The sequence below is a fragment of the Solanum pennellii genome, chromosome 5 (assembly GCF_001406875.1).
Source record: "Solanum pennellii chromosome 5, SPENNV200".
Lineage (NCBI taxonomy): Eukaryota > Viridiplantae > Streptophyta > Magnoliopsida > Solanales > Solanaceae > Solanum > Solanum pennellii.
Window position 1 is genome coordinate 6,450,702 of NC_028641.1, and position 26,048 is coordinate 6,476,749.

Below are 26,048 nucleotides of genomic sequence, written 5' to 3' on the forward strand. Positions count from 1 at the left end.
GTTGTCATAAATAAATATTAATCCATTTGAGATTATCGATGAGAAATGAGAGTAATGAACATAATGAATATAATTAGTGAGAGTCACATACATTTACAAGTTGATGGTAAGTTATGTATACTAATATGATGATTTACTATTTACTATTAATATTTAATTTATTAAACAATTTATAAAATTTAAGTGTACTGTGTAAACAAAACTGTAATCTAAGAATAAAATATATAAAAGAATTTAAATATACTAAATCTGTAATGGAAAATCATTATGACTAAGTATTAAGAAATTTATACGAAAATACACCATTCAATCAAATACATTCTTAAAATAAAACTACAAATAATAAAAAAAAAAATCAAATATTGGAGCAAGTTTAGCATAAGGCTACCAACAAAAATGCAAATTGATAATGTAAATTGAAGACATTCCTTTCCCTATTTTTAAGACATTCCTTTCCCTGTTTTTTATTGATAATGCAAATTGAAAAAAAGCTATAGTAATAAACATTCAACCTTTGACCATAAAAAAAAGTTAAAAGTTTTGGAAGAGAAGTTAACGAAAGCGACATTCAACTACATAAATGGAGGGGTCTTATCACAGTTCTAATCTCGGTAAATTACAAAAACAAATACATCAAACTCAGATATTCTAGTAATTGAAGTGTTATTCATCCCTATAATCACATTCGCCTTGTAATCTTGACAGAAATCCTCTTTGCCTTGAAATTTTCTTCACTTGATTAAAGCTTCTCTAGTCTTCCACACACAAAAATTGTATCACGTATAAATCTTTCTATGAAAATACTATTAGAAAATTTTCATAGAAAGATTTGTATTTAAGGGAAAAAATATAGTTTTGGAATATGAAGATTCACTTACAAAGTTGAAAGGTCAAGTATTATTACAAATTAAAAACAAATATTAATTAAAAATATAAATTAATTTGGAAGATGAAACACATACATGTATCTATTCAAAGGGATAACTCTTATTTTTAATTTTTGTTCTATTTAATTTACTCACATGTGTATACCAATTAAATGAAAATATTATAGAAATTCTACTATTTACTATTTAATTAATTATTTATTTAATAACATTTGAATTTAGCATAAGGGTAAAATTGTAATTCAACTTTTCTACTTTGGAGCTTCGCACTTATAATAAAATATGATTAGCTTTATGCATTTTACACCTTAAGTTTTTAAGAAAAAATAAAGGTATGAATTCAAACTCATTTATTCAAAAATATGACTAGTGATTTGACTAAAGAAGTTGTATTTCTTAGTAATTTTATTCGCCAGATTAAAGATAATAAATCTTTATACAATAAAATAACATACATACAGAAGGTAGGATGAATTGTATTTAAATACAAGTACACTACTTTTTCCTTCACAATAGCCCAAAACTTAACAATAGCAGCTATTTTGACCTCAATCTATAGAGCTACTAATGCAACTGGCTTCTGACATTAACACTCCTACTGTCATGATGTTTGGCTTTGAACCTCCTGAATAGCTGTGAAAGGGGCCTCTTACGACACGATCAACTCGACTCAAGCTCTGGCGCTAATAGAAGTTGCTTACGTTCCTGGTAGCGAAAGAAAGGAGCTGAAAGTCACTTGACTGTAAGGCGAGGGCTGATGGATTTATGTTCATCACTCTTGATACATAGTGGATACACTTCATTTCCCTTCCTTTGAGTTGATTACTGCTGGATTACCGAAAGCGAAGATGACTGGACTAAGGATATTGCGGGTGAGGGATAACAGAAGTGTAACATCCTAATCAAGGCTCTTGTTTAGTTTATTGTTGCTGCTCAAGTCTCTTGATCAAATCAGCTTTTTCTTCCTCTGGCAAATCGTTGAATATGAATACTGATTTGTCTCCTATATCATCCTGAAATATAAAACCGCGGAAGTGGATTAGATTTTGTCACTGAGGATCCTGAAATATGCTACTTTTGTTAAATTTGAAAAAATACAGATATAGAGCACAATAACAAAGCAAATGGATGAGGTCTTACCTTTATAGGCTGAGTGAACTTCCTCCCAGCAAAGACCACAAACAGTGCCAACCATGTGCTCAATAGGGTAATCTTTACTCCGTCATCCATAATACCAGTCTGCAATCCAGAAGATAGTCTAGTTGGATAATTATAATATACATGAAACGAAAAAACTTCAACAGGAAAATATAATGTCAATTTCTTGGGTGGACAAATAGAACTATGAAGTGAAATTCTAACAGTTCCAAATTTCAATAGTTATGTTAACTTTTGAAAGCCTAGTCAAACAATCTGAGTGCTGTGGAAAAAGAAGTTCTGATTGGAGCATCTCTAGATCTTCAGGTTGTCATTTTCAGACGATGAAGGATTGATGTTTCAATTGCTAAGGTTGGAGAAGTATATTTCAAGTTTATAACTGAATAACTCTGTATAGAATGAAATTTTAGGACTAGCAGCATAGCTGCAAATGTTACCAGGTGTCCCAGTAGGAGAGAAGGGATGACAAATGTCAGAAGACCAGCTTCCAACTTTCCATAGCAAAGTCCTGTTCCAAGATGACAAAAATAAACTCAGAGATCCTTAAATGAACGGAGACCGGAGTTTCTCACTGGAAGTTAAGAGAAGTATTATTTGTTAGATATGAATTATTTATTATAACTGCACATGAAAACTACAGCTAAGGGACAATCTGCAAGTTCCTTTATTCTGAAAATCAGTATACATTTTGTTACATCTCCAAAATTTCAACTTGCGAACAAAAATTACTATTTCTATTAGCAAATGCTGTCTCTAAAATGAGTTAAACCATTTGATAATACTGTCATGTGGTAGGTGAAATTGTAACTGCATGTTTTATAAATATGTAACTGGAACCTAACCTTCCTTGAACACAAGTCCTGTCAATGATGCAAATAGTGGTCCAACAAACCAAACAGCTATTGGATTCTCGATAACATATTGAACTAGATTCATGCCAGCTGGGTGAGCAAGGGTAGAATATGTTGCCAATGATCCGATAGCACCCAGGAACCATAAAGCTTGAAGAGAGCGTTTAATTTCAGTCACATAAATGTGAATAAGAAATAATGACAGGCCAAGTCCACACGATCCAATTGCATAAAACAAATCAAGGTTTTTCTCAATCAAGTTACTCATAACTGAATCATTGGGAAGCAAAGCCGCGGAAGACGCAAGAACGAATGATGCAGCCGCAGTTAATAATCCTGATCTATACAAAATTACCTGCAAAGTTCATAACATTAACTTTGCATCATCGAGAGTTAGCCATCTTGATTGTTGCTAGAAGAAATTTTTTGTTTTATCTAGCAAAATTCATTCAGGCAGGGAACATAGTAACAAAGACAAAACTGAAAAGAATTAATGAACATGAAGGGAGAATCTGTTATTCATTAACATTGTCAAAACGAATGCAAACCGATTTCAGTGTGTTAGATTGCTAATATTAGCATCCTCCCTTTGGAAAAATGGTAAGCATAAATATATTAGGAGCAAAAAGTGCCAGAAACCTTCAATAAATTTAAGCTATGCTGCATACATTTCTCTTTAACAGTGTTATGCAACGAATTCAAATGCAACAACTCCAGGTTAAACTAATATATAAAGTGCGCGGAACAGTAGGGTGGAGCTAATTTTACCTCTCGAATATCAGAGTCTTCGATTGTCCAAGGGCCATAAACGCCTTGATAAATTGTAGGTTGGATCGTCTGGGACTGTGTCTCGGGCTGAGAGCCTTCTCCCAGCGCCCTGCACTTGCAGTCAAAATTGGACGATATTAGGGGTTTGCATTTGCCTAGCTGAAATTTAGACCGCGCTTTTCTAGTAGGAGGCGAGATGCTAAGTGACAGTGAAATGTATGCTGATGCCGATGCTGTTACTGAATTCATGCTCCCTGGCTAGCTGTTGTCGATCAATGAACTCAAAAAGTGTTTCCCCTTGTTCATCTACTCCTGTTAAACCCACAAGTCAACTAAATGAGAATGTGTAAATGTTATGCATAAGAAAAACGAATTCTACATTTACAAAAATATATCCACAAGAACAAAATCTTACAGCCATACTTAGCATCAGGAATGACTACCCATTCCTCAATCCAATAAATCAAAAAGTGATAGCAAAGGAAAACACAACAACAACTTACTCCGTATAATCCCACAAGTGGAGTCTGGAGATTATACTGTGTACGCAGACCTTACACGAGAGGCTATTTTGAAAATGAAACTTAGTTATATTACTAAAAACAACACAAAACAGTTCTGAAAGAAGAAAAACAGAAGTGAAGAAATTTCATGTCATTAAATGAGGACTATACCTTTGTATTTCCTCCTCCTTTTATGCCTAAAAAATACAAAAAATTAAACACCTTGACCATTATTGTAGCTTAATCCTTGTTATACACAGATTCTTTCAGCTCAAGTTTTGAACAACGCATAATCTAAAAATTTACTTAAAAAAAACTGATTTCATTCAGGAAATTTATCAAACACATAGGATACAAATAGTTTAATCATAAGAGTCAACAATATCCAATTCTTAGCTAATAGAAGAGAACTCACCGGAAAAATTAGCTAATAGAAAAGGACTCACCGGAAAAGTTAGCAAATAGAAAATGACTCACCGGAAAAATCATGGCTAAAATTGGACAATTTGGTCGATGAACAAGAATGCAAAGGCTGGTAGTGGTGGATACACGTGGAACTGATCCAACAAGGTTTTTGTTGATGATATTCCATAAGGGTTAAGCAAATTTATATTATCTAATTACTTTTATCATCGTAGTTATAGTTTACTATAATTATTACTCACAACTAACATTATACATTAGTTACATGAGTTAATTTTGAGTTTGTATAATTAGTCACGTTTGTGTATGTATAATTTGCCAAAATATACAGATACATATGTATAATATACAATTATCCAACCATTATATACAATTCACATCTCTCTCACTCTTTTTCCTCTCTCGCTCCCCTCTCTTGTCCCTCTCCCATTATCGCTCGCCTCTCTTCTCTCTCTCACTTGTCATATATACAAATTCATATGTATAATATATACTATTATCTAACCAATATACATATATAATTCACCTCTCTTCCATTCTGTCCTCTCTCGCTCGTCTCTCTCAATCTCGCTCGCCTCTCTCCTGCCTCTCCCAATCTCGCTATTTTAGTGACTATACGTCAAAGTTCCCTTTTAAAAAATCAATACTTTGTATTAAGGGGAAAGACTCAAATATGTCATCGAACTTTCAGAAAAGACTCATTTATGCCATCAGTTAAAAGTTTGGCTCATTTATGTCATTAATGTTAAAAAAAGCTCATTCATGCCATTATTTTTTAATAATGATTTTGCAAAATCATTCACGTGGTCAATTATAATTGGGCCACGTCATAAATTTTTTAATAAATAAAATTTTAAAAAAATTAATTCAATTTTTATTCAGAATTTTGATTTGTTTATTTTAAAAAAATTATGACGTGACCAATTATAATTCGTCCACGTCATCAATTTTTTAAACAAAAAAAAATCTAGTTCAATTTTTTTTTAGAATTATGATTTTTTTAATTTAAAAAATTGACGACGTGACCGAATTACAATTGGCCACGTGTCAAAATGATTTTGCAAAATCACTGTTAAAAAATAATTGCATGAATGGGCCTTTTCTTGAACGGTAATGACATAGATGAGCCAAACTTTTAACGGATGACATAAATAAGCTTTTTTCTGAAAGTTCGATGGCATATTTGAGTTTTTTATTCTTGTATTAATAATAATAGTAATTATAATATCTTGTTTGGTATTATCTTGCCTCTCTAATTTCGCCCCCTTTACTATTGAAACCATCAATAAGGTGAATACTTGGTTGTTTATGCGATTATTAGTAATGAAGATTGTTTTGCGAGTATTAATATAATACTAAAGAGATTATTGTTATACATAATTACATACTTTAAAAGAGTAGTTTTCATCTTTAGATATTTCATCACGCTTTGCTAATATATATTTTATATTTTATTCTGTGTAGAATAATGTATTTATTTCTACATAATTTATATAAATATTATTTAAGAAAATCGTAAAATCACTATTTTATAATTCTAAGCCGATTCTTTTCAATGCATTCAATCAAACACTATGTTCGTAAAAAAAAGTTAGGCCAGGCACGTGGCTGATCGAGAAAAGACACGTGGAGGAAGTGGCAAGTCAGGTTTGACTTAATCAGGACGTGACACTGAATATATTCTCAACGGTGATGAAAGAAGGTAACCTTGTTCCAAGACATTCCAAATTCACTACACTTATACATCCACAAGCCCGCCTAGCTCTAGAGCGTCGAGATTTGACATCGGACTATACCTAGATACGATAAGCATGAAGCCCAACCACTATCGAAAGATTCGCGATAATCCTCCTCCAAAAGTTGCATAACAATTGCAGACGTGAGTCAATGAGAGTCTTCGTGAAGGTTGTGTTCTACAAAAGTTGCTCTATTAAGCTTTGTTATTCATTGTTTTGTTCATTATCAACAACATCAAACTTGCTCGATGCCGCAACCAAATTCTAGTTCCAGACCTCGATGTATTTCTATTCATTTACTTTACTGTTTAATTTCATTTTATATTACACTCGTTATTCATTCATATTAATTTAAACAAGTTAATTTCTCTTTAAATTACGCATTCTCGATCATCTCAATCTGTATATACTTGAGTCACGTCAATAAATTTAACTTTACCATTTTTATCTCAAGTGAAATTTTATGCAGGGATTAGTTATTCGAATACATCGACAAAAACACAATCCCTAAAGATCAAACAAAATTCACATGTACCCGGGAACGACGTCGTAATAATGAGCTGAGTACGTAGGGTTGGCGTGAGCTCTACTGTATTGGCAATTTCACCTGAAAGTTCCCATTTCCAAACCCTAACCTCCGTTTCTGTGCGAAGTAGAAGCAGTGAGAAAGAGAAGAATGGCAATTTCAGGAGATTTTAGGGTTTCCGCTACATTGGTTCCATACCCAAAGAATCCACTTCGGACCTCTTTACCTCCTTCAAAGGTTTGACTTTTCATAGATTAACAAATTCATGTTTTTTATACGATTTTAAGTGAATTGTTTGTTGGGAATTTGTTAAGTTGTCAACTTTATGGGAATGTTAGCTTCATCCAATCATTTTGCCAAATCTAAGAGATTGTGTTACTGTAATTTTTGAGGAAATATCTATAGCTTTTCTTGGGTACCTTTTTTTGAAATTTGGTGATATGGGTCTACATGTGTTTACAAGTAGTTGTGATTTGTGAATAAAGTGGGTTGAGCATCATGAAGTTTCAGGTTGAAATCCCAGCAGAAATGAAAAAAACTAGGTGATTTCTTCTCATTTGTTCTAGCATGAGTGGATAGAGTTACTTGGATTCCTGTTGCTGTTGCGAGGTGTACAATGTACTCTTTTATAGTCAAAGATTCGTTATTTTCTCCTTGGTTTTGAATGTAGAGTTCTATGATTGAGAAACTTTCAGAATTGGAGGGCTTAAGTGCTAGGTGTCTTGTGTTTTTTCTAGATGAGTAAGTGCTTGGTAACTATGTGAGTTAGCTGTTTCCACCTACTGCTGATTAAGCTAAGTGGGAAAAGTAGCTAGGGCTAGTATGGACTATGGTTGATGGAATTTGGAAATATTTGACATGCATCATCTGGGTAATGTCTAGCTTATTATTCAGGGATCTATTTAAGGATGTGTTTGGAGCTTCTGGGACTTGTTAGGTAAAGGATTTTCTTGCTAATTCTCTTTTGGCATGCGTGAACAGGAGTTGATCAACAGTGAAGGCAGGGATCATGAGTCCCACTGCCTTTGCTTGAGGTCTATATGTACACACACACATGTTGAAACTTTTTTAGAAGTATTTTTACACTCAATTGAGCATATTTTGTTACAAAAAAAGTAGTGAGCTTAGAGGTACTCCACACCGCTGGCTTATGATTCTGGACCTGCTTTTGTGACAGAATCTTGGGTAATGGTCCCATGTTGTTGGTGTGTGGGTATTAGGAAAGTTCCTGTATGGTTATTGATGACTAAATTAATTTAGTTTTTTTTCCCGCTTTAAATAAGAGTTGATGGACATAATCTTAATCACCACTTTTCTTCTGGTTTACTTCATTTACATGTTAAGAAAATGAACTTAGGGCCTATGCGACCTCAAAAGCTAGCTATGAGATGAGGATTGTGCTAGACTGTGTACTGAGAAAACATACCATTCCCTCAAATATGGGACGGCTCCACCCCCCACACTCATACACACCCACCCACCCACCAACCCAGACCGAACTGGACATTTGGTGTGTAGAGAACATAACATGGGCGTCCATTGGGTAAACGAAGAACAGTGATGAGTTTGGTTGTGATGAACCTTGGGCTTAATTCAACATGAAAAGGTACCTCATGAGGTAAGGATTGTCCAAGACTATGTGAGGAGATAACAACCCATTAACTCAGGCTCAACCAATGTTCTAGTGGAAGAGAGTGTTTCCCACTGAATTGCTTGGACATTCACTACACTTTTTCCTTCTTTCTTGAGATGATGGCTTTTCTGTTAGGACTTAGGACACAGTAAAGTTTTCAAAATTATCTCAATGCATTGATTCGTTTGAGCTTACGCTGTTGGGAACTTTGGTTGTTTTTTGCCTTAACAGTTAACATTTTCTACGTGAATTTGGTGCCTTAACTCCGACTAATTTACACCTGCTCATGTTAGCATAGCACTAATTTACACCTGCTCATGTTAGCATAGCCACATTTTTTTAGTAATTTGATTTATAGACATGTAGTTATTACACAGATGGTAATGCCATTGGTGCATAGCCTTTCCAAAAACATGCAACAATGACATTATCAGACTTAAATATGTACTTGTGGTCTTGTTGCTTGAGACCTCTTCAATAACGCCTAATATGGTTCCTATAATTGCAATGAGGACTGAGTGGTTGACACTTCTGATACCGAATATTTGTGTCGCGGCATATTAGAGAAGCTGGCTAGGTCCTATTTAAAAGAAAAGGCTAGACTAATTGGTGCCTGCTTGGTCTTCGTCTCTTTTGCCGAGATGGTTGAATTAGTTAACTGGGCCCTAAATGTGATTCACAGTTCAACTTATCTTCTTCATTCTGCCTGGTACCAGGTCGATATGTGCTCAAAAGTTGTTTCCTTGATTTCTAGTTTTAGTTCAATATTGTCTTCCTTTTTTCCCTCTTTGGATCTTAGAGCCTAGCTAAATGTGAGATGTTGTGTCCAAGCTGGATCAGATGTGCTCAAGGTGTAAAATATTCATGGTCATACATTTGCATCAATTGTGTCCATGTGTGCGTCTCTGTAAAAAGTACTTTGAACTCTTAACTCATCAGTGGATATGCTTGTGCAATATGTTTATTCATTGATTCACCTGGATTTATCGTTTGCTTCAAATGCTGAACTATATTTTTTTTACTTGATAGATGAAGAAACAATAAGATGGTTATGTTTACTTATTCCCCAACTAAAAACTTTTGCCGATATCCTTTTAAGTGCATTCTCTATATCTTTTGAATCCTAGCACTTTCAAAGATTGGCTTATTGGTAAACCATGCTTGAATGTAGATTTTTAATATTTGCATCTCTACTTGTGCTTTTTGCTTCAGTTGTGTCCAGAAAAATTGTAAGCATTGGGAAATAATGGTTCCTACAAGCTGTGCAATTTGTAGGAAAGCGTGTGCGTCCTAGCATCTTGTAAACAATTTCATAAAATGTACTTAAATTTTTGTGTTGTGTTATCCCATTGTTTGTATCATGACCGCAGTGAAAGATAATTTTTTTTCACATTGCAGGTAGATTTTAGTGCCTTTCTTAATGGTGGATCTAGTTCCTCTGAGGTGTTCCCCAAATGGTCTCGTCTATCATCTGATAGCCATAGCTTCCGATGCCACTCAAGAAAGCCTCTTGGGATTCTTGGAGACTATAAAGTAGCAGCAAGTTCCATCAGCCAGGAATTTGATAATTTACTCCTCAATGCTATCAGCATGAGCTTTTTTGAGCGCCTAAGCTTGGCTTGGAAGATACTGTTTCCACCATCCCCTTCGGCAAGTAATTCTGCTGCTAATGTTGCTAAGCAACGCCTGAGGATGATTCTCTTCTCTGATAGATGTGCTGTCAGTGATGAGGCCAAACAGAAGATTGTAAGCAACGTCGTTAGTGCTCTCTCTGATTTTGTGGAAATAGAATCACAGGAGAAAGTACAGCTGAGCGTCTCAACGGATCCAGACCTAGGGACAATCTACTCTGTCACAGTGCCAGTCAGACGGGTGAGATCAGAATACCAGGTAGAGGATCCAACTGGGACAATAACTAATGTTGAGTACAAAGACACTGGAGATAATTCTGGTTCAGTTGACGTCAAGTTCGACTTTTACATTCCAGACGAGAATTTCAATGACTATGGTATGTGAAACCTGAACATGCCTTTGCCTAACCGGATAGTGGGTTGAAATGTCTTGTTTGTCTGGCATTTGATAAATTCTTTTCACCTTTTTAAACATACTAGTAGGCGTTACGTCAACTTAGAGTGCTGTAAATACCTGAAAATCCCTTTTGGAAGTGTTCGATGAATTTGCTAATTTTGGTTACAATCCAAGACACTTTTGTAACAATTCGTTATATGTAACCATTGTTTTTAGGCAAGTGTGTATCTTCAATGCATTTTTTTGTGTGTTTGTAAAAGAGTTTTTCTGTTTGCAAGAAAGATATATCGGAAAAAGTTGATTATCGAGATGAGATAGATAAGGATATATCACCTTCTATGTGAGATATAAAATGGGTTTCGGGATTAATCAATATTCATAACCAAATGCAAGGATAAAAGGTTGATTCCATAATACGTTTTTGGTTGGTATTTTTTTTGTGTACATAGAGAAAGCTAAAGACGCATTACCTATATTGTATACTAATTTATCTAAAAAATTAAATAAATAGTTAGACTAATTCGATTTATTTGTTGCAATTTTCTTATTTAGAACTACTATTATTCTATCGCAATAATAGAAGTCCAGTTTTACTTTGGATGAGATTTAAGTTTAATGGGTTGATTGAATATGGTAAAAGAGTGAAAAAATATATTTTCTACTCCCTTCATTTCAAATTAATTGAGTTGTTGAGACATTTTTTTATTTTTTAAATTAAATTAGTTATTCAATTTTCAAAAGTACTTTTAGAGTGTTGTTCAAATTTTAATCTTCACCAATTAATATTGAAATTAATGATTAATTAATATTTAATTATTTTAATTATAAATTTAATTATAATTAATAAGGATAAAAATAAAAATGAAATGATTCAACAAAAAATATTAGACATGCATAAAAGAAAAAGAAAAAACGAAATTTTGGCAGTAATTAGGCGGGAAATAGTTGAAGGTTTTCTGAAGATCTCTAATGGCTTCGAGCTTTCGTCTTCCCTAGCATTTCACTGTGCTTTTCTCTGCCGTCTTCAGAACTCTGCGTTTACTTCAAACCGAAATGTTGTTCTTCAGAGGGAAATCAGTCTCCATATATTTTCCCCATTTTTAGGGTTCACAGCTCAGAAATAGTTTTTTTTTTTTCATTGTTTGACTTCTCTATGAATACTTTTTCTCTGAATTTGGCTGACCCAATTCGGGACGCAATTTCAAGGATACGATTTGCTCCACATTCGAACAATCTGCTTATTTCTTCTTGGGATTCTGTAAGTAAATCCCCTTACTCTGTATAGAAAATTCGCCTCAATTTTATACTAGTTGGGTTTCGCTCTGTTATCGAACTCTAGTTCATTTAAATGTTATGCGAAAACTTGATCTGCAGAGTCTACGATTATACGATGTTGATAGCTCTAAGCTTCGAATGGAAGCTCCTGGGGAAGCTGAGCTCCTCGATTGCTGTTTTGAGAATGAGAGGGTGTGCTTTAGTGCTGCTACTGATGGTTCAGTTAACAGGTTTTTGCTCTTGTTAAATGTTATCTTATTAACTCCCCGGCTACCCTGCACTTAGAGCATTGCATGAACTAAAGCGGAAAACTTTTCATGTGAGAAAAGAAGAAGGAAAAGAGGAAGCTTTATACGCTGAGCTTAGAGCTAGAAGTAGTTTTCTCATGTTTCCTGTACATTGTCTGGGGAATGCATGGAATTTCTTATTATCGGAACCTCAATGTCTTTCTTTTTGGATTGTTGTTCTTTCTAGGTATGATTTGGATGCAGGTATTAAAGTCTCAGTGGGAAATCATGATGATTCAGCAACCTGTGTTGAGTATTCTGCCGAAACATGTAATATATTGATAACTCTGGAAATTCAATAAGACAACTTCTTAACTTATTCATTAAATATTGCTTCAGAAAAAGACATAACTCCTATTATTCAGAGCAATAGATTTTTGTAAATTTCGAAGCTAATGGGTTTTCCGTAAGCTAATGGCTGTACTAAGCACAAGAATTCTATTAATATGTATTCCTAAAGTAGAGGATCTATTAATTAGTTTCTAAGTTGGACAACTTGATTTATTTGGATATATGTTCAACATAACGCCAAAATGAGGAGGACCAAAAATTCACTGATTTGCTCACATGTTTAGTGCTCTAAAGGGTATAGATATCAACTCAAGTTTCTCTCCTTAAATATATTATTTTTTATTTGTAGGTCAAATAATTACTGCTGGTTGGGATAAAAAGATAAATTTTTGGGATGCTCGTTCAACACAATCTCATGGATGCTTGAGAAGCTTTGTTTCAGAGGTGGAGTCAATGTCACTATCTGGATTAAATTTGATGGTTGCTGCTGGGTCCTCAGTTAATTTATATGACATACGAAGTTTTAAGACATCAGTTCACACGGAAGGCGTGAAAGTAAAATGTATACGGCCAATTTTTAATCCTAAAGGTACTCTTACCCAAATTCTAATATCAATTATGTTGTGTTTCCAAGGTCCCCTCACACCCCTTCACCCCCGCTGAACTAAAAAGAACGAAAGAACAAAAGGGTTAAGTGTGTTCTCGAAAGTTGAAGAATAGTTCTATTGAAAGATCTTTATTATGTATGTAAGTACTTCATTGTCAAGTGGATTCCCTAATCTGTCTAGCAAACAAGGACAAACAAATCTCTGTTAGGAATTGCTACAACCTGTTAAGGAAGCAATCAGGTCAATGGGAGACTTCTTAGCAATGAAAGATGTTATGGAAGACTTAGGCTCCTGTTAAAGTAAGCATGCTTTGGGCGGGCTGAAACATGGGGGCATGTTTAATACAGAGTTATCTGCAAAAGAGGGGTTTGTATTATGTAATAGATGCTACTTGTGTCAAGAAGATCAAGAAACTGTTGAGCTCCACTGCAGAGTTGCCAATAATGCTGGGAGTTATTTCTAAGTGTCTGTGGTATAACATAGTGATGTCTCAGAATATGAGAGGTTTACAAAGTTGGCAATAACAGGTTACTCACAAGGAGAACAAGAAGATATAGTGGACTATGCATTGTGCATTTTCTGGACAATATGGCTGGAAAGGAACAAGGCCTATTTTAAAGGGCATAAATTTCAGATTTCTAGAGTTGAAGCTAGCTTTTTGCAGAATTTGTTCTTCTGGTGTGGAAGTAGTTCAATAGGCAGTTTGATCCAATTAATGGATTTTCTGGATTTGTTAGGAAGGAAAGTCTAGTATCTGTATTTCTCTCTGAAGCTTTAAGTTGTTTTTGTAATCTTTTAGTACCTTCTTGGTACCTTTAGTAGAACTTTTTCCCTTATTAAAGAAGTACTTCACTACAAATGATATAGTTAATGACTAACTTGAGGTGAGATTAAGCCTTGAAAGCAGGTATAAAATAGGTTCTTCTCTTCGCGCAACTTAAGTGGCGCTTTGGTTTAATATTTATGTGTATCTATCCCTCCAATTGTGCCTTTTTCCATTTGAGCCTATTCTTTATTAGCACTTTGAGCTTAAAGCCCCAATGGATGTCCGCTTCTCTTTTTCTATCTTCTACTTTTTGCCTTTGATAACATGACCACAGAAGCGCACCATAAAAAGAAAAGACTGCAGAGGGGTACAATTATGTTGGTTTTTTAGTCTTCTCCATTATCCATCTTATATTGTCTAGACAACAGGCAAAAATAGTTCTTTATCACATGTTTTTATCTCCTGTTTATATTTTATCATACCTAGTTTCAATTTCCTTCTGGACAACCTCTTTGTGCAGGATTTGTTGTTGGATCAATTGATGGGCGAGTTATTCTGGAGTACATCTCCAAATCCAGCTCACATGAGGGGTCAGTAAAAGTTTATAGTACCCTTTTTTTTGTTTGAAAATATGAAAGTTTGTTGTATATCAGACTACTGTATGGTGATTCCATCCAGATTGATCAATTCACTATGTAAGAGATGTAAGTAGAAGTTTTATGCTGTTACTTGAACAGAGCAAATCATTATTGCTAAAGAACTTAGAAGAAATGGAAAAGTTTGAAAGGGCCTCTTCTTAGATCTTTATATCAGTCAACAGTAGGCCAACAGAAGATGACTTTGGCTTCTTAACTTTAATTTAGATCAAAAGAAGCACCTGAGGAAAATCAAATCTCTAATTAAACAAAAAGAAAGATCGACAATTTTTCATTGCAAATTGTAAAATCTAGTAAAAACAATAGGAATTGTCTTCTCTGAGCCATGTATCTTTTGGTATAAAACTTTATATTTCATAATTCTTTTACACTCTTCTCCATTTTGGTTTATGGTTAGCATTGCATGTTGGTGAAACTGTAACTTCTCTTTTAAGCGACAGATTCAGACATTCTGTAGAAAAATGAAATCGTTCAGCAACTGAAATTTCTCAGTATATGGTTACTATGGATTTCTTATCCTAAAAAATTTCCTTCTTGGATGTGTTAACTAATTATGTTTCTACTTTTGTAGGTACGCATTTAGATGTCACCCAAAGGTTAAAGATGGGAGGCGTCATGTTGTAACAGTTAATGACATTGCATTTAACCCATCGTATGTGATTTTCCAGTTTCAGCCTTCTGTTATTGTTATAATAGAAGTTATATTCATAGTAACTTTTCTTTTCCCAGCATTATTGGTTCATTTGTTACTGGTGACAATGATGGCTATGCCACCTTGTGGGATGCTCGAGGAAGGAAACGGATATTTGAGGTACTCTTGTTCGTTTGTCAAGCAGATATTGCATAAGTTCTCCCAAAAGTGATAAAATACAGTTATGAACTAGTGATTGTAGTTTTGATATCACTTGGTTGACGTCATGGTTTTGAAAGAAATCTTGTGCTTCTGAATGAACAAATCTCTTCATTTATATGAGTAACATGCCAAAGTAAAACTTGCCAGTTAATGTCTATAAAATCCACTTTTATTGCACATTCCTCTTAAAACTATTGCTTCTGTTTATTTTCCATTTGAGATTTGCTGTATAGCTATTTGCTTGTTTCAACCAATTTATGGATCTCAGTCAATTTGTACGATGTTTCCCTCTTTAGATGTCAAGATACCCCAACAGTGTCGTCTCTATATCATATAGCCATGATGGATTACTTTTAGCAGTCGCATCCAGTTATTCATACCAAGAAGCTAATGAAAAGTAAGGCAAACTTGTTTCATCATCTTCTTATTATCATGTGAATATTGGGTATGTTCTTCGTCATCCTCCCTTTTCATAACCCCTTTAAGTTGTTCAACTGCCTTTAACAGAGAAGAGCCACCTCAGATATTTATACATGAAATAGGGAACAGTGATCTCACGTCACCTTCTTCAGGAGCTTCAAACAAAAAATGACTGCTAATACACAACTCAGATTATAGTCTTTCCTTATGTAAGTCATCTTGTTTACGAGATACCGTGCTTATCAACCCCTTATAAAATTTGGTCTCTGATATCAACCCCTTATAATATTTGGTCTCTGATCACAAATTCTGCTCCCCCTCGTTATTTTCTATTTAAAGCTAGCTCTTAAACAGCAAAATCTGCTGGTACCTGTGTACAAGTTGGCGTTTCCTCGCTCACCTTCTGTGATGGCTATTTGATTCTGACTGATATTACGAGGAAAGGACTCAACACAAACTTGGGCGCTCTGGAGTGTAGAATTTCCACTGATGTAAACATAATGTCCAGTTGATGTATCGGTGTCTAGCATATCGTTTGCTGAGTGGAAATGTATTTCGAAATTTAAGTTCTGCTCATACCAAAATCTCTTTTGAATTGATTGATTTTAGCCTGGTTTTATTCAAATTGATTTATTTCAGATGGAGCTTTATATGTTTTAGCTACTCACATGTGTAATGTGAAGTAACCCATATTTTCCTTTCTTCAAGAATGAGATGTTCTATTCTTTTGCTTGAAGTATTTCTTTGATTAAAGCCTTTTTCTTTTTCTTGTATTTTTTCTAATGCATAGTATTTGTCATGTTAAAGAACAATTAAGCTACCAGTGTTGATTATTCTTTGAAACATGTACGATAGTAGTAACTTTAAAATTTTAATATGGTGTAAACATATCCTTTAAATATTACCTGGAGGAGATACACATAAATTCATATATTTTCAGAGCAATGATTATTATTTTCTAATGTTTTTTTGGTATTTGTACTAAGCACACCCAACCCGTTGCAAGTATTTTTGATTAATCACCAAATTTTTAGATAGTAATACTACATAAGGTTGTCCCCCAGATCAAGTGGTAAGAGTATAACACGTGATGTGTGGATTAGACACGTGTCATAAGTGAAGAAGGGTAGACAAACGGGTCCATTATCCATTTTTTACTTGTAATCCAATTTCATATACTATAAGGGAGAATCTTGACTCGCAAAATAAATGAAATGATACAAACCAAAAAATTAAGGGGAAAATACATAAGTTGCCACCTAAACTTGTCCGAAAAAAAATACATAAAGTTGTCACCTAAACTTGTTACAATGTTTATTGTCAAGCATTACAAGTGTTGACCTGAGTTGTAATCTTTTTTTTTTTTTTTTGTAGGCCCTAATTAAGTTCAATATTTTACACTAAAATAAATATTAACTACCCTCTCTAGTGACACTTCAACTGTTGATTCCTACTAACTTTGTCTACTGACACTCCAACTGATTGATTCCTCCAAACTTATCTTTTCACATTTACAACTATATATTGACTCCTCAATATTTGTAGTTCATCAATAAAACACACATCTTTTTCGATTTGCTTCTGCTATAGCCTATAGCGGAAGATGAGAAATTGGAACTTTATTGTGTTTCTCTGTCTTGCTTTCGTATTGAGAGTTGAATCCTTCAAATTTCATAGGATTGATCAACACGTTGAAAGAATCTCCGGAAGTGCTGGTGATGTGTTGGAGGAAGATCCTACAGGTAGGTTGAAAGTTTTTGTATATGAGCTTCCAAGCAAATATAACAAGAAAACTGTGCAGAGGGACTCGCGATGCCTCAGTCATATGTTTGCTGCTGAGATATATATGCATCAGTTTCTGTTATCCAGTCCTGTTCGAACACTTGATCCAGAGGAAGCAGATTGGTTTTACACTCCAGTTTACACAACTTGTGAGTACTTGACACCACATGGTCATCCTTTACCTTTCAACTCACCACGTATGATGAGAAGCGCGATTCAGCTTATTGCTTCTAGCTGGCCATACTGGAACAGGACACAAGGGGGTGATCATTTCTTCATTGTACCACATGATTTTGGTGCATGTTTCCATTTTCAAGAAGAGAAAGCTATTGGAAGAGGTATTCTTCCGTTGCTCCAGCGGGCTACCTTGGTTCAAACTTTTGGACAACGGAATCATGTTTGTTTGAAGGAAGGATCGATAACTATTCCTCCGTATGCTCCTCCACAGAAAATTCAGTCTCATTTCATCTCTCCTGATACTCCAAGATCCATATTTGTCTATTTCCGTGGCTTGTTTTATGACAAAAGAAATGATCCTAAAGGCGGGTACTATGCAAGAGGCGCTCGAGCAGCAGTGTGGGAGAACTTTAAGGACAATCCACTCTTTGATATTTCTACAGATCATCCAACTACATACTACGAAGACATGCAACGAGCTATCTTTTGCTTGTGCCCTCTCGGATGGGCTCCGTGGAGTCCTAGATTGGTTGAAGCTGTTGTATTCGGAGGCATCCCCGTTATAATAGCAGATGACATTGTCTTGCCATTTGCTGACGCAATCCCATGGGATGATATAGGATTGTTCGTAGCGGAGAAGGATGTTCCATATTTGGATAACATTCTTACTTCTGTTCCACCACAAGAAATACTGAGGAAGCAGAGATTGCTTGCCAATCCTTCAATGAAGCAGGCTATGTTATTTCTACAACCTGCTCAACCAGGTGATGCTTTCCACCAAATCTTGAATGGACTTGCTCGTAAATTACCCAATCATCACAAGACCATATACGGAGACAACAACGTCTTAAACTGGACTGCTGGTCCAGTTGCTGATCTAAAACCTTGGTAGGATCAAGCTGAACCTCAAGGTTTACTCATTTTTTCCCCTTGATTTGTTGACTTCCAACGTTTAATTCTTTGTTCGATGTTAATTTTTACACATATTAGTAGACACACACACACACATACTGTTGAATAGTACAGTAGAATGTAGGATTTTCACCATAGAACTGTCCTTCAATGTCTTTAACTCCTTTTGTTCTGTCAATAATCATAAAAATTCCGAAATCTCATTAAGCCATATTATAATGAAGAGACAGAATGTGTTTTGGAGAACCAAATCACGAAAATGATTGAAAACAGCAACACAATAGAGAATTGACTCAAACTCCTCTTCTACTGCTTCTTTGTTCCCTAAAACAAACCAAAAAAGAGAACTGTCAACGACTCCATTGCACAATTGCTTTGTGAAAGCTCGAATACTTGGCCTCCATCTCATTCATAAAAAGTTTCAGAAAAGAGCTAGCATTTGAGATTTATTTAGTAGTCTACTTATTTATTGGCCTTGTTTTCAAAATCGAGTACTATTATTTAGTATTCTCCCAATTCCTTGAAGTTAATGGAGAATCAATGAATTATTAACATCTAGTTGAAACTTGGACAGATTCAATAGCAATATCGAGTTTGAAATCATAATTTTGCACATCTTCAACTTGTGTTTTCCAGATATCCTTGGCTGATTCAACAAGTGATTCTTTGCATGATATCACCTTAATAGATTTTAGAGTCAGCATGTCTGCAAAGGGAGAAGGATTGTGACTTTGAGTACCACAAGCTCGGTGAGGATTGTGACTTACTCAAGACTATATATACGACAGTTGAATAGTGTTAATTTCTTGAGACATGGCGTAAAGTTCATCTCAGCAAAGGTACAGAAAGGATCCCCGGAACATTTGAGCATTTCAAGCTTAGTAAGATTGTTAAATGCAGGAAAGAAACTATCACATTTTGAAACTTCACATCTCAGTTTTTGAAGATTTGGTGCCTTGCCAAGGTGTTAATCGCGTCCTCCTCACAAGAAAACCATACTGAGGCAAGAGTTCTCAACTCGTTCATTTTTGAACTTTAATTATATTCAAAACAAAACTAAAATGTATCACAAAACAAAGGGCTGGCCCATCAACAAATATAATTTGGACTGATAGATTGATTCTTGTAAAGATTACATACTGTTCAGTTAATTACATCATATCTCTATTATTTCCCAAATTACAAAAATTCATTAAAATTATAGGATCTTAAAAGTGAGAAACCGTTTTACTGAAAGTTAAATTGCTAATTTATCCTCTCCATTACACTTATTTTATTGTTGCCTAACAATCTTCAATATATTAACAGCACCATCTTGCTTCCAGAATTGACTCAAACTTGTCTTCTTATGCCTCCTTGTTCCCTAAAACAAACCAAAAGAAGGGACAAACTGTCAACAACTCCATTCAAAATTTTGAAAATCTCAATATAGGAAATCCAAACTAGCTTCCATTGCACAATTACTTTGTGAAAGCTCGAATTATTGGCCTCCATCCAATTCACATATGAAAATGAGATACTATTTGGTGGTCATAAAAACTTCTTTCCTCATCTTCTTTTCAAAACAGATTCAATAGCAATACAGAAAATTTAAAATTAAAGCATTAAAAACACCTTGGCAATACAATACTTTTACAATGTCTTGTAATCATTGACACAATTTCAATCCATAGAAGTAAAGAAAAGCACTACACTAGCTGCAGAATACCACAAACAATTCATAAATACTCACTGTATTAGGTAGTATTATATAGTATTTCTATGTCACGACCAAGGTGTGAAGGATTGTTATAGAAAATGTTTTTAAGCTACATGTAAGGTGTCAACGAAAAAGAATTCTATAAGCTAGTACATATATACTTACCTGATAACGAAATCAAGCTGGCATTTGAGGGTCAAAGTATGATTGTTCTACTTATGGACAAAGAGCTTGAAATCAGATTTTTGCCTTTCTTCAACTAGTGTTTCCCGAATATTCTTGGCTGATTCAACAAGTGATTCTTTGCATTCCCTCAGCTCAATTGATTTTAGAGTCATCATGTCTTCAAAGCGAGAAGGGATCTGCTCAAGATGTCTCAATTTTGTTAACACCAAGTTCTCAAGGCATGGAAAAGCATCATCTGAAACATTCCACTCAAGAAAAGAAGGATCTTGCAGTTTCAAGAATTTGAGGTGAGGGAACTGCTCATCGGTCACTTCCCATACATCGGAAATAATGGAAATGTTTAGCAGTTTGAGTACCACAAGTCTGGGGAGAGTTGCGACCTCATCAACACTAGATACGCAACCACTGGATAGTGTTAATGTCTTGAGACTTGGTGGTAATTTCAGTGTGGGGGCCAGTGCACGACGACCCCAAGAAAACTTGAGCATTTCAAGCTTAGTAAGATTGTTAAATGACGGGGAAGAGGAATCACATGACAAAACTTCACATCTTAGTTTTTGAAGATTAGGCATCTCTGCGAAGACCCTGTCTGCGTCCTCCACACAAGAAAACCAAGGTGAGGAAAGAGTTCTCAAGCCATCCATTTCTTGGAGTGCATTGTTTATATTGAAAACAGCGCGGTTGTATATGTGTAAATGACGCAGCTTGACCATCTTCCAGAGGGTGTCTGGTAAAGTTACTCGCCCTCCAAGTCCTTTAACTATTAAAGTTTCAAGGTTCCAAAGATTGTCCGAGAATGATAATGAAGAATCTTCAGCAACTTTAACAGCAACATATCTCAAGCAGGTTAGCTCTTTTGGGAAAGAATCAATTACTGTGAATTCTAAATCTAGCACCCACAAAAACTTGAAACTGTTAAAAATGTGTGATGCATAGCTTACTGAAGATGATCCAATTTGTCTTCCCTTCATCAAGTGGAAAGATTGTACATCTGAACAAATCGAACTCCATTCTGCAAGATTATCCGCTTGAACGTCAAGACATAAACGTCGTGAAATGTTATGCTTTTGACAGGAAACAGAAGAAGGATTCATATCATTGTCCCTGTTGATAGAGAAATTTGTATGATCAGAATACGTTTATAAGATAGAATTGATTCAACAAATAAAAAATTAGATTGTATTACCCTTTAATGCATTGTAGAAAGTTCTCCACCTTGGCTTTCTTTTTACAAAAATCAAGCAACAAGTCATGAATGCGACATGACTTACTCTTACCGTCAGAACTCATCTTGGAAACCATTACAAGGTTTCTTCCAATAAGGTTTTTTAAGTGATCTTCTGCTACATTCTCGGAAAGCTTCTCTTTATGAGATCTTACAAAACCTTCTGCTATCCACAACCATGTTAACTTTGAAACTTGTATCTCCTCATCCTCCAAAAATACTCCAAAATACAAAAAACAAGGTTTCAAATGAAATGGTAAAGCTTGGTAACTGAGATTTATTATATCCTCCGACTTTGCCTGGATGTGTGAGGACTAAATTTATTGCAACTTGTTCCCAACAATTTATTTCCTTCTCCGTTGTTTCGAGAATACCTGCTACCAGGACAACTGAAAGAGGTAGCCCTCCGCACCTTTTTGCTATCCTTTGGCCAACGTTTTCTAAGACAAGGGGGCAACTTTTTGTATTGAACACCTTAGTCTTCAATAACATCCAACTTTCTTCTTGAGTAAACAATCGAAGAAAATGAGGATCACTGAAGATTTTAGCATAGTTGGCAACATCACCAAGCCGAGTTGTCAGGATGATTCTACTTCCATTGTTGGCATCATAGAAGCTAGGCTTCAGATCATCCCATGCAACAGTTTCCCAGACATCATCAATGAGGATAAGGTACCTCTGAACCATTAGAAGTTTGCGCAACTTATCTGCTAATACATCCTCTGGTAGTTTGTCACTTACAACTGTATCCTTCTTAACACTATGAAGAATGGTTAGTAACAAATCCTTGCGTGTATAAACTTGAGATACACAACATTGTGCACGGACATCAAAATGTGAAACGACTAACTGATCAAAAAATAGTTTGTTAGCTATAGTTGTCTTACCCAAACCGGGCATGCCCACAATTGAGATGACATCCAACTTTGATGATCTTCTGATTAGCTTCCCTCTTAGCGTGTACATCACGTCCTGAAAGCCCACCATCTCTTCGCTCATGCTTGTAATCTGAGCAAGTTGTGAAGTATCAGCATTGGCAACATCAGTGGTATTATGCAATACCGAGTCAGAGACTTCCTTTTCATGAATCTCCCCTGCCTCGATTAGTTGTGTAATCTCCTCTATGATGTCCCGAGTCCACAGCAAAAGACACCACTCAGGAATGTCTTTGTTTATATAACCAACAACCACATAATCCACCTCATATGCTTTAGTAATCACCTGCATCCCAAAAGATCCGAATCCATCATTCTGCTTCTGGAAGTGCTCCAGTTGCTGCTGTATTTTCTGAATTTGGCTCCTTATAGAAGAAGTTAACTCTGAGTAACAGCTTAGAAACTCCTCCAGTTGGTCTAAAATGATATCAATAGATCCCAGTCCGTCAATCTTAGGTAAATTGGAGCAAAATGACTTCCGAGTGAGGAAGTAGACTAGTGCTTGTATACTCTGAATATCGCCTGAGAAATCAAGAACTGGCACTAATCGTTTTGACTTCCCAACAGCCACACTTTTAAACACCGAGTAAACTAGAAGCCTACATTAATAATTCCAGTATCAAAATCTTCAACGGCCTCTCTTGGTAGATTGATGAGATTGTCTCTCAAGAAGTTGAGCATTGTAATTTGATCCTTGAAAGCAACTCTCTTTTCGTGCTTATGAATAATGGGACGCAGCACTTGCATATGGTGTACGAGAGTCTCCACAAAGCCAGCTTTATAATCAGCAGCATGGACATCGATATTTGGATGAGATCCTGATGTTAGAGCTTGCAGGACATCGATATAGATCTCATGGATACCTGGTTGAATGGGCTGAATCCTCATTTGAAGGTCAGAAAATAAAGCATCCAATTTAAGTGGATCAAAGAAAAAGTTCATATCGGCGTTGATACTAAACCAGGAAATCATTGCTACATGACCAGCCACAACTAAAACGTGACTGAAGAAAGTATGTTCGCTTTGAGGATTCGTGCATCTGTCTGAAATAAAATAGACAAAATTTCTCAATAACTTCAACTCCTTTACAGCCTCTTGTATTTGTTTTAATCTAGACCATGTATAAAGACGATTTCTCTTTGGTAAATCCGTGATATTCATTACAACTGTATCAATGAATCTCTTTACAAATTCGGGATCGAGAGTAGCAATTTTGGAAATAAGTGCTATGGGAAATGAGTATTTAGCTTCGATATGAATTTTAGTTTCCCATATCTCTTCTTCCATCTTATCCAACACGAGTTTAACATCGTCGATACAGTTGATTCTTTCAAATTCAGCTGCATCCCAAAGAGCTTCCACTTTGTCTACTGTAGCATCCAAACAGTCTCTTCTTGTGAAGCTCTGCAAGCTGAGAAACATATTTAGAAATTGAAAATCGATATAAAGGCTGTCCATTTTATGCTCCATCGAGCTGCCTAAATCCCATTCATGGACAGTCTTTTCCAAAGGAGAAATGTCAAAATATCTCCCTCTACACAAATTCGACATCACTTTGTTTTTTTTCTTTTAACAAGTTTGTGATATCAACTAGAAAATGAATGAGTAGGATGGTGTGTAATTAGGGGATTAACAGTATCAGCAAGTCAACTCATTTCTAATGATTTGATTCGAGTCTTGAGTATAAAAAAGTCCTTGGGCTCCCAGGATGAAAAACAAATAAATATAAATTATTTCTTCTTCTTTTGCTCCCAACTGTAGTGATTCTTTTCATACTCTCAAATTAAATTGAATAATATTTTTGTATGACTTGAGAAATTCATGTGGTTTATTATATGTGCAAGTTGTCAATACTTTAATACGAGTTGGCTTTTCTTAGCTCACCTTTGTTTAATGTTTATTTGGCTGTTCAAAGGTTCAGTAGACAGGCACAATATTGTATAGTACAGAGGTAAATTCTCTATGCTGGAGTTCTTTAATTATTTATCAGCTACAAGCTAGTAAAAAAGCAAATGCTTGTTTCCATCTGTGTAAATCTCATTTTCATTTTTCGACGTTAAATGTCTTTCATACATATTCATAACTATAGTATTATGTTTGCTGCAATTTACTTGACCGTTGGTTAAGAAGGACAAATCCATTTTATAACAGGATGATAAGTCTAGTACTGTATTAGTTATGGTTCAACAAAGAAGAAGAATACATATGAGAATACTACAAGTTCATCATCCAACAAATTGTAACCAAAACGGAAATGCATACTGCCAAGCAAACACATGAGTAAGACTCAGTAATATCTATATCTATACTACCTTATTATTATAAGTGGGAGCATCAAAGTATAATATTGGATTACCATTTTACCCTTATATTTAATTAACAAAATATTAAATATTGTACTTAAAATATATATTTTACATGAAATAAATACATTAAAAAGATAATTATTCATTAATAATCTTCTAAAGAAACTGTTGTCTCTTTACATTCCCCACTATGATCCTTGTCTTTTCATTTCATATATGTATTTCTTCTTGCTTTTTACATTCTATTTTATTATGAGTTTGATAGAGAGCATGGAACATTTTTCTTTTGGGTGTTGTATTGTGCATGTTATTTTAAGTTATTTTTTATTTTGTTTTTTACTTCTTACTTATAATATAGTTTATGATGTATGACTGATGTTTAAGATTTTAATCTATGCTGAAAAATAAAATTTGTAATTTTGTGTCAATAGCTTATGAGATGATTCTTTTTTATTATAGGGAAAATCAATTGATGAGATGCTTCAGTGTTGATCGCATAGAACTGTACTTTGACTTGTGCCAATGGGGTAAGTTACTTTTCGTTCTGACATGACTTTTTTGTTAGCATAATTCTTTGTCTGTGTTTCTTTTTTTTTACTATTATTATTATTATTATTATTATATTTTGTCAATAGTAGGTCAAATTTATTGAATTTTGATAATAACCATCATAACCCAATAAAAGTAAAAAATGTATTTATGAGATTTGGCATGTTGAGTGATGTGATATTCATTGCCTATTCAGCTCACTTTCTTTTTTTGAATTTAATTTTTTTAATGGAGTTTTCATTCAAAAGTAAGAAGGGAGGATAACAACTCATGTTAAGAAAAAAAGAATGAATACAATATCATATTTTGGTTATTTTATTCATGAAATTATATTAACTTTCTTTGCTTTAATTTTAGTTGATTATTTTAGTTATTTGATCCATAGTTTATTCCTCTCTTTCTCATTCAGAATTTATATTACTCATCACTCAAATGTCATAATATTAATCTTATCATGTTTTTTTTTTCAAGTACAATTTTAAACCATTCCACAAAATATAAAAAAAAAATGTTGAATTCCTTTTCTAACAAAAATATATTATAATTGGAATGAGTCATATAAAATGAAGTTTGTTTAGAAATGTAATATTGATTGTGGTAGTAGGACA

The 26,048-nt window shown here is 34.7% G+C and overlaps 5 protein-coding genes across 11 annotated transcripts; 3 read left to right on the forward strand and 2 right to left on the reverse strand.

Moving 5' to 3' along the window:
• Positions 1-1,277: 1,277 nt before the first annotated feature.
• On the reverse strand, positions 1,278-4,781 carry LOC107020699. 3 transcript variants are annotated; one of them, XM_015221157.2, is made up of 6 exons: positions 4,645-4,781; positions 3,665-3,976; positions 2,888-3,251; positions 2,483-2,553; positions 2,028-2,126; positions 1,278-1,900 (listed from the first exon to the last, which is right to left on the reverse strand). In XM_015221157.2, the coding sequence occupies exons 2-6, from the start codon at positions 3,911-3,913 to the stop codon at positions 1,808-1,810; spliced, it is 876 nt and encodes a 291-aa protein (XP_015076643.1). In that variant the 5' UTR covers positions 3,914-3,976; positions 4,645-4,781; the 3' UTR covers positions 1,278-1,807. The 3 variants fall into 3 exon arrangements, with proteins under 3 accessions (XP_015076643.1, XP_015076644.1, XP_027773042.1); XM_015221158.2 differs by having other exon boundaries at positions 4,583-4,724; XM_027917241.1 differs by having other exon boundaries at positions 4,614-4,723.
• A 2,076-nt stretch (positions 4,782-6,857) lies between these two features.
• On the forward strand, positions 6,858-10,772 carry LOC107018469 (cell division topological specificity factor homolog, chloroplastic). The gene is made up of 2 exons (XM_015218961.2): positions 6,858-7,089; positions 9,884-10,772. Exons 1-2 carry the CDS (start codon positions 7,003-7,005, stop codon positions 10,499-10,501), a joined length of 705 nt encoding a protein of 234 aa, XP_015074447.1. The 5' UTR covers positions 6,858-7,002; the 3' UTR covers positions 10,502-10,772.
• A 646-nt stretch (positions 10,773-11,418) lies between these two features.
• LOC107019024 (mitotic checkpoint protein BUB3.3) lies at positions 11,419-16,405 on the forward strand. Of its 5 annotated transcripts, none has more exons than XM_015219609.2 (10): positions 11,419-11,771; positions 11,888-12,018; positions 12,263-12,345; positions 12,716-12,955; positions 14,261-14,330; positions 14,968-15,048; positions 15,126-15,207; positions 15,546-15,646; positions 15,736-15,878; positions 16,009-16,405. In XM_015219609.2, the coding sequence occupies exons 1-9, from the start codon at positions 11,667-11,669 to the stop codon at positions 15,839-15,841; spliced, it is 999 nt and encodes a 332-aa protein (XP_015075095.1). In that variant the 5' UTR covers positions 11,419-11,666; the 3' UTR covers positions 15,842-15,878; positions 16,009-16,405. The 5 variants fall into 5 exon arrangements, with proteins under 5 accessions (XP_015075095.1, XP_015075096.1, XP_015075097.1 ...); XM_015219610.2 differs by having other exon boundaries at positions 16,013-16,405; XM_015219611.2 differs by having other exon boundaries at positions 16,024-16,405.
• Positions 16,406-17,036: 631 nt separating this feature from the next.
• Positions 17,037-19,505, forward strand: LOC107019141 (probable beta-1,4-xylosyltransferase IRX10L). Its single transcript, XM_015219713.2, has 2 exons — positions 17,037-18,539; positions 19,177-19,505. Exon 1 carries the CDS (start codon positions 17,273-17,275, stop codon positions 18,518-18,520), a length of 1,248 nt encoding a protein of 415 aa, XP_015075199.1. The 5' UTR covers positions 17,037-17,272; the 3' UTR covers positions 18,521-18,539; positions 19,177-19,505.
• A 134-nt stretch (positions 19,506-19,639) lies between these two features.
• LOC107019156 (putative late blight resistance protein homolog R1B-16) lies at positions 19,640-24,332 on the reverse strand. Its single transcript, XM_027917368.1, is given in 5 exon segments — positions 19,640-19,903; positions 20,405-21,529; positions 21,612-21,964; positions 21,966-23,182; positions 23,185-24,332. Coding segments are annotated over 4 exon segments (3,600 nt in total). The 5' UTR covers positions 24,137-24,332; the 3' UTR covers positions 19,640-19,903; positions 20,405-20,451.
• Positions 24,333-26,048: the final 1,716 nt, after the last annotated feature.

Coding starts and splice junctions, on each gene's coding strand:
- LOC107020699 (XM_015221157.2), bottom strand. CDS start 3,913: ATGAATTCAGTAACAGCATCGGCATCAGCATACATTTCACTGTCACTT. Junction 2,127..2,482: donor CTCTCCTACTGGGACACCTG/GTAACATTTGCA, acceptor TCTGGATTGCAG/ACTGGTATTATGGATGACGG. Junction 1,901..2,027: donor AGTTCACTCAGCCTATAAAG/GTAAGACCTCAT, acceptor TTTATATTTCAG/GATGATATAGGAGACAAATC.
- LOC107018469 (XM_015218961.2), top strand. CDS start 7,003: ATGGCAATTTCAGGAGATTTTAGGGTTTCCGCTACATTGGTTCCATAC. Junction 7,090..9,883: donor CCTCTTTACCTCCTTCAAAG/GTTTGACTTTTC, acceptor TTCACATTGCAG/GTAGATTTTAGTGCCTTTCT.
- LOC107019024 (XM_015219609.2), top strand. CDS start 11,667: ATGAATACTTTTTCTCTGAATTTGGCTGACCCAATTCGGGACGCAATT. Junction 14,331..14,967: donor AAATCCAGCTCACATGAGGG/GTCAGTAAAAGT, acceptor CTACTTTTGTAG/GTACGCATTTAGATGTCACC. Junction 15,647..15,735: donor TACCAAGAAGCTAATGAAAA/GTAAGGCAAACT, acceptor AACCCCTTTAAG/TTGTTCAACTGCCTTTAACA.
- LOC107019141 (XM_015219713.2), top strand. CDS start 17,273: ATGAGAAATTGGAACTTTATTGTGTTTCTCTGTCTTGCTTTCGTATTG.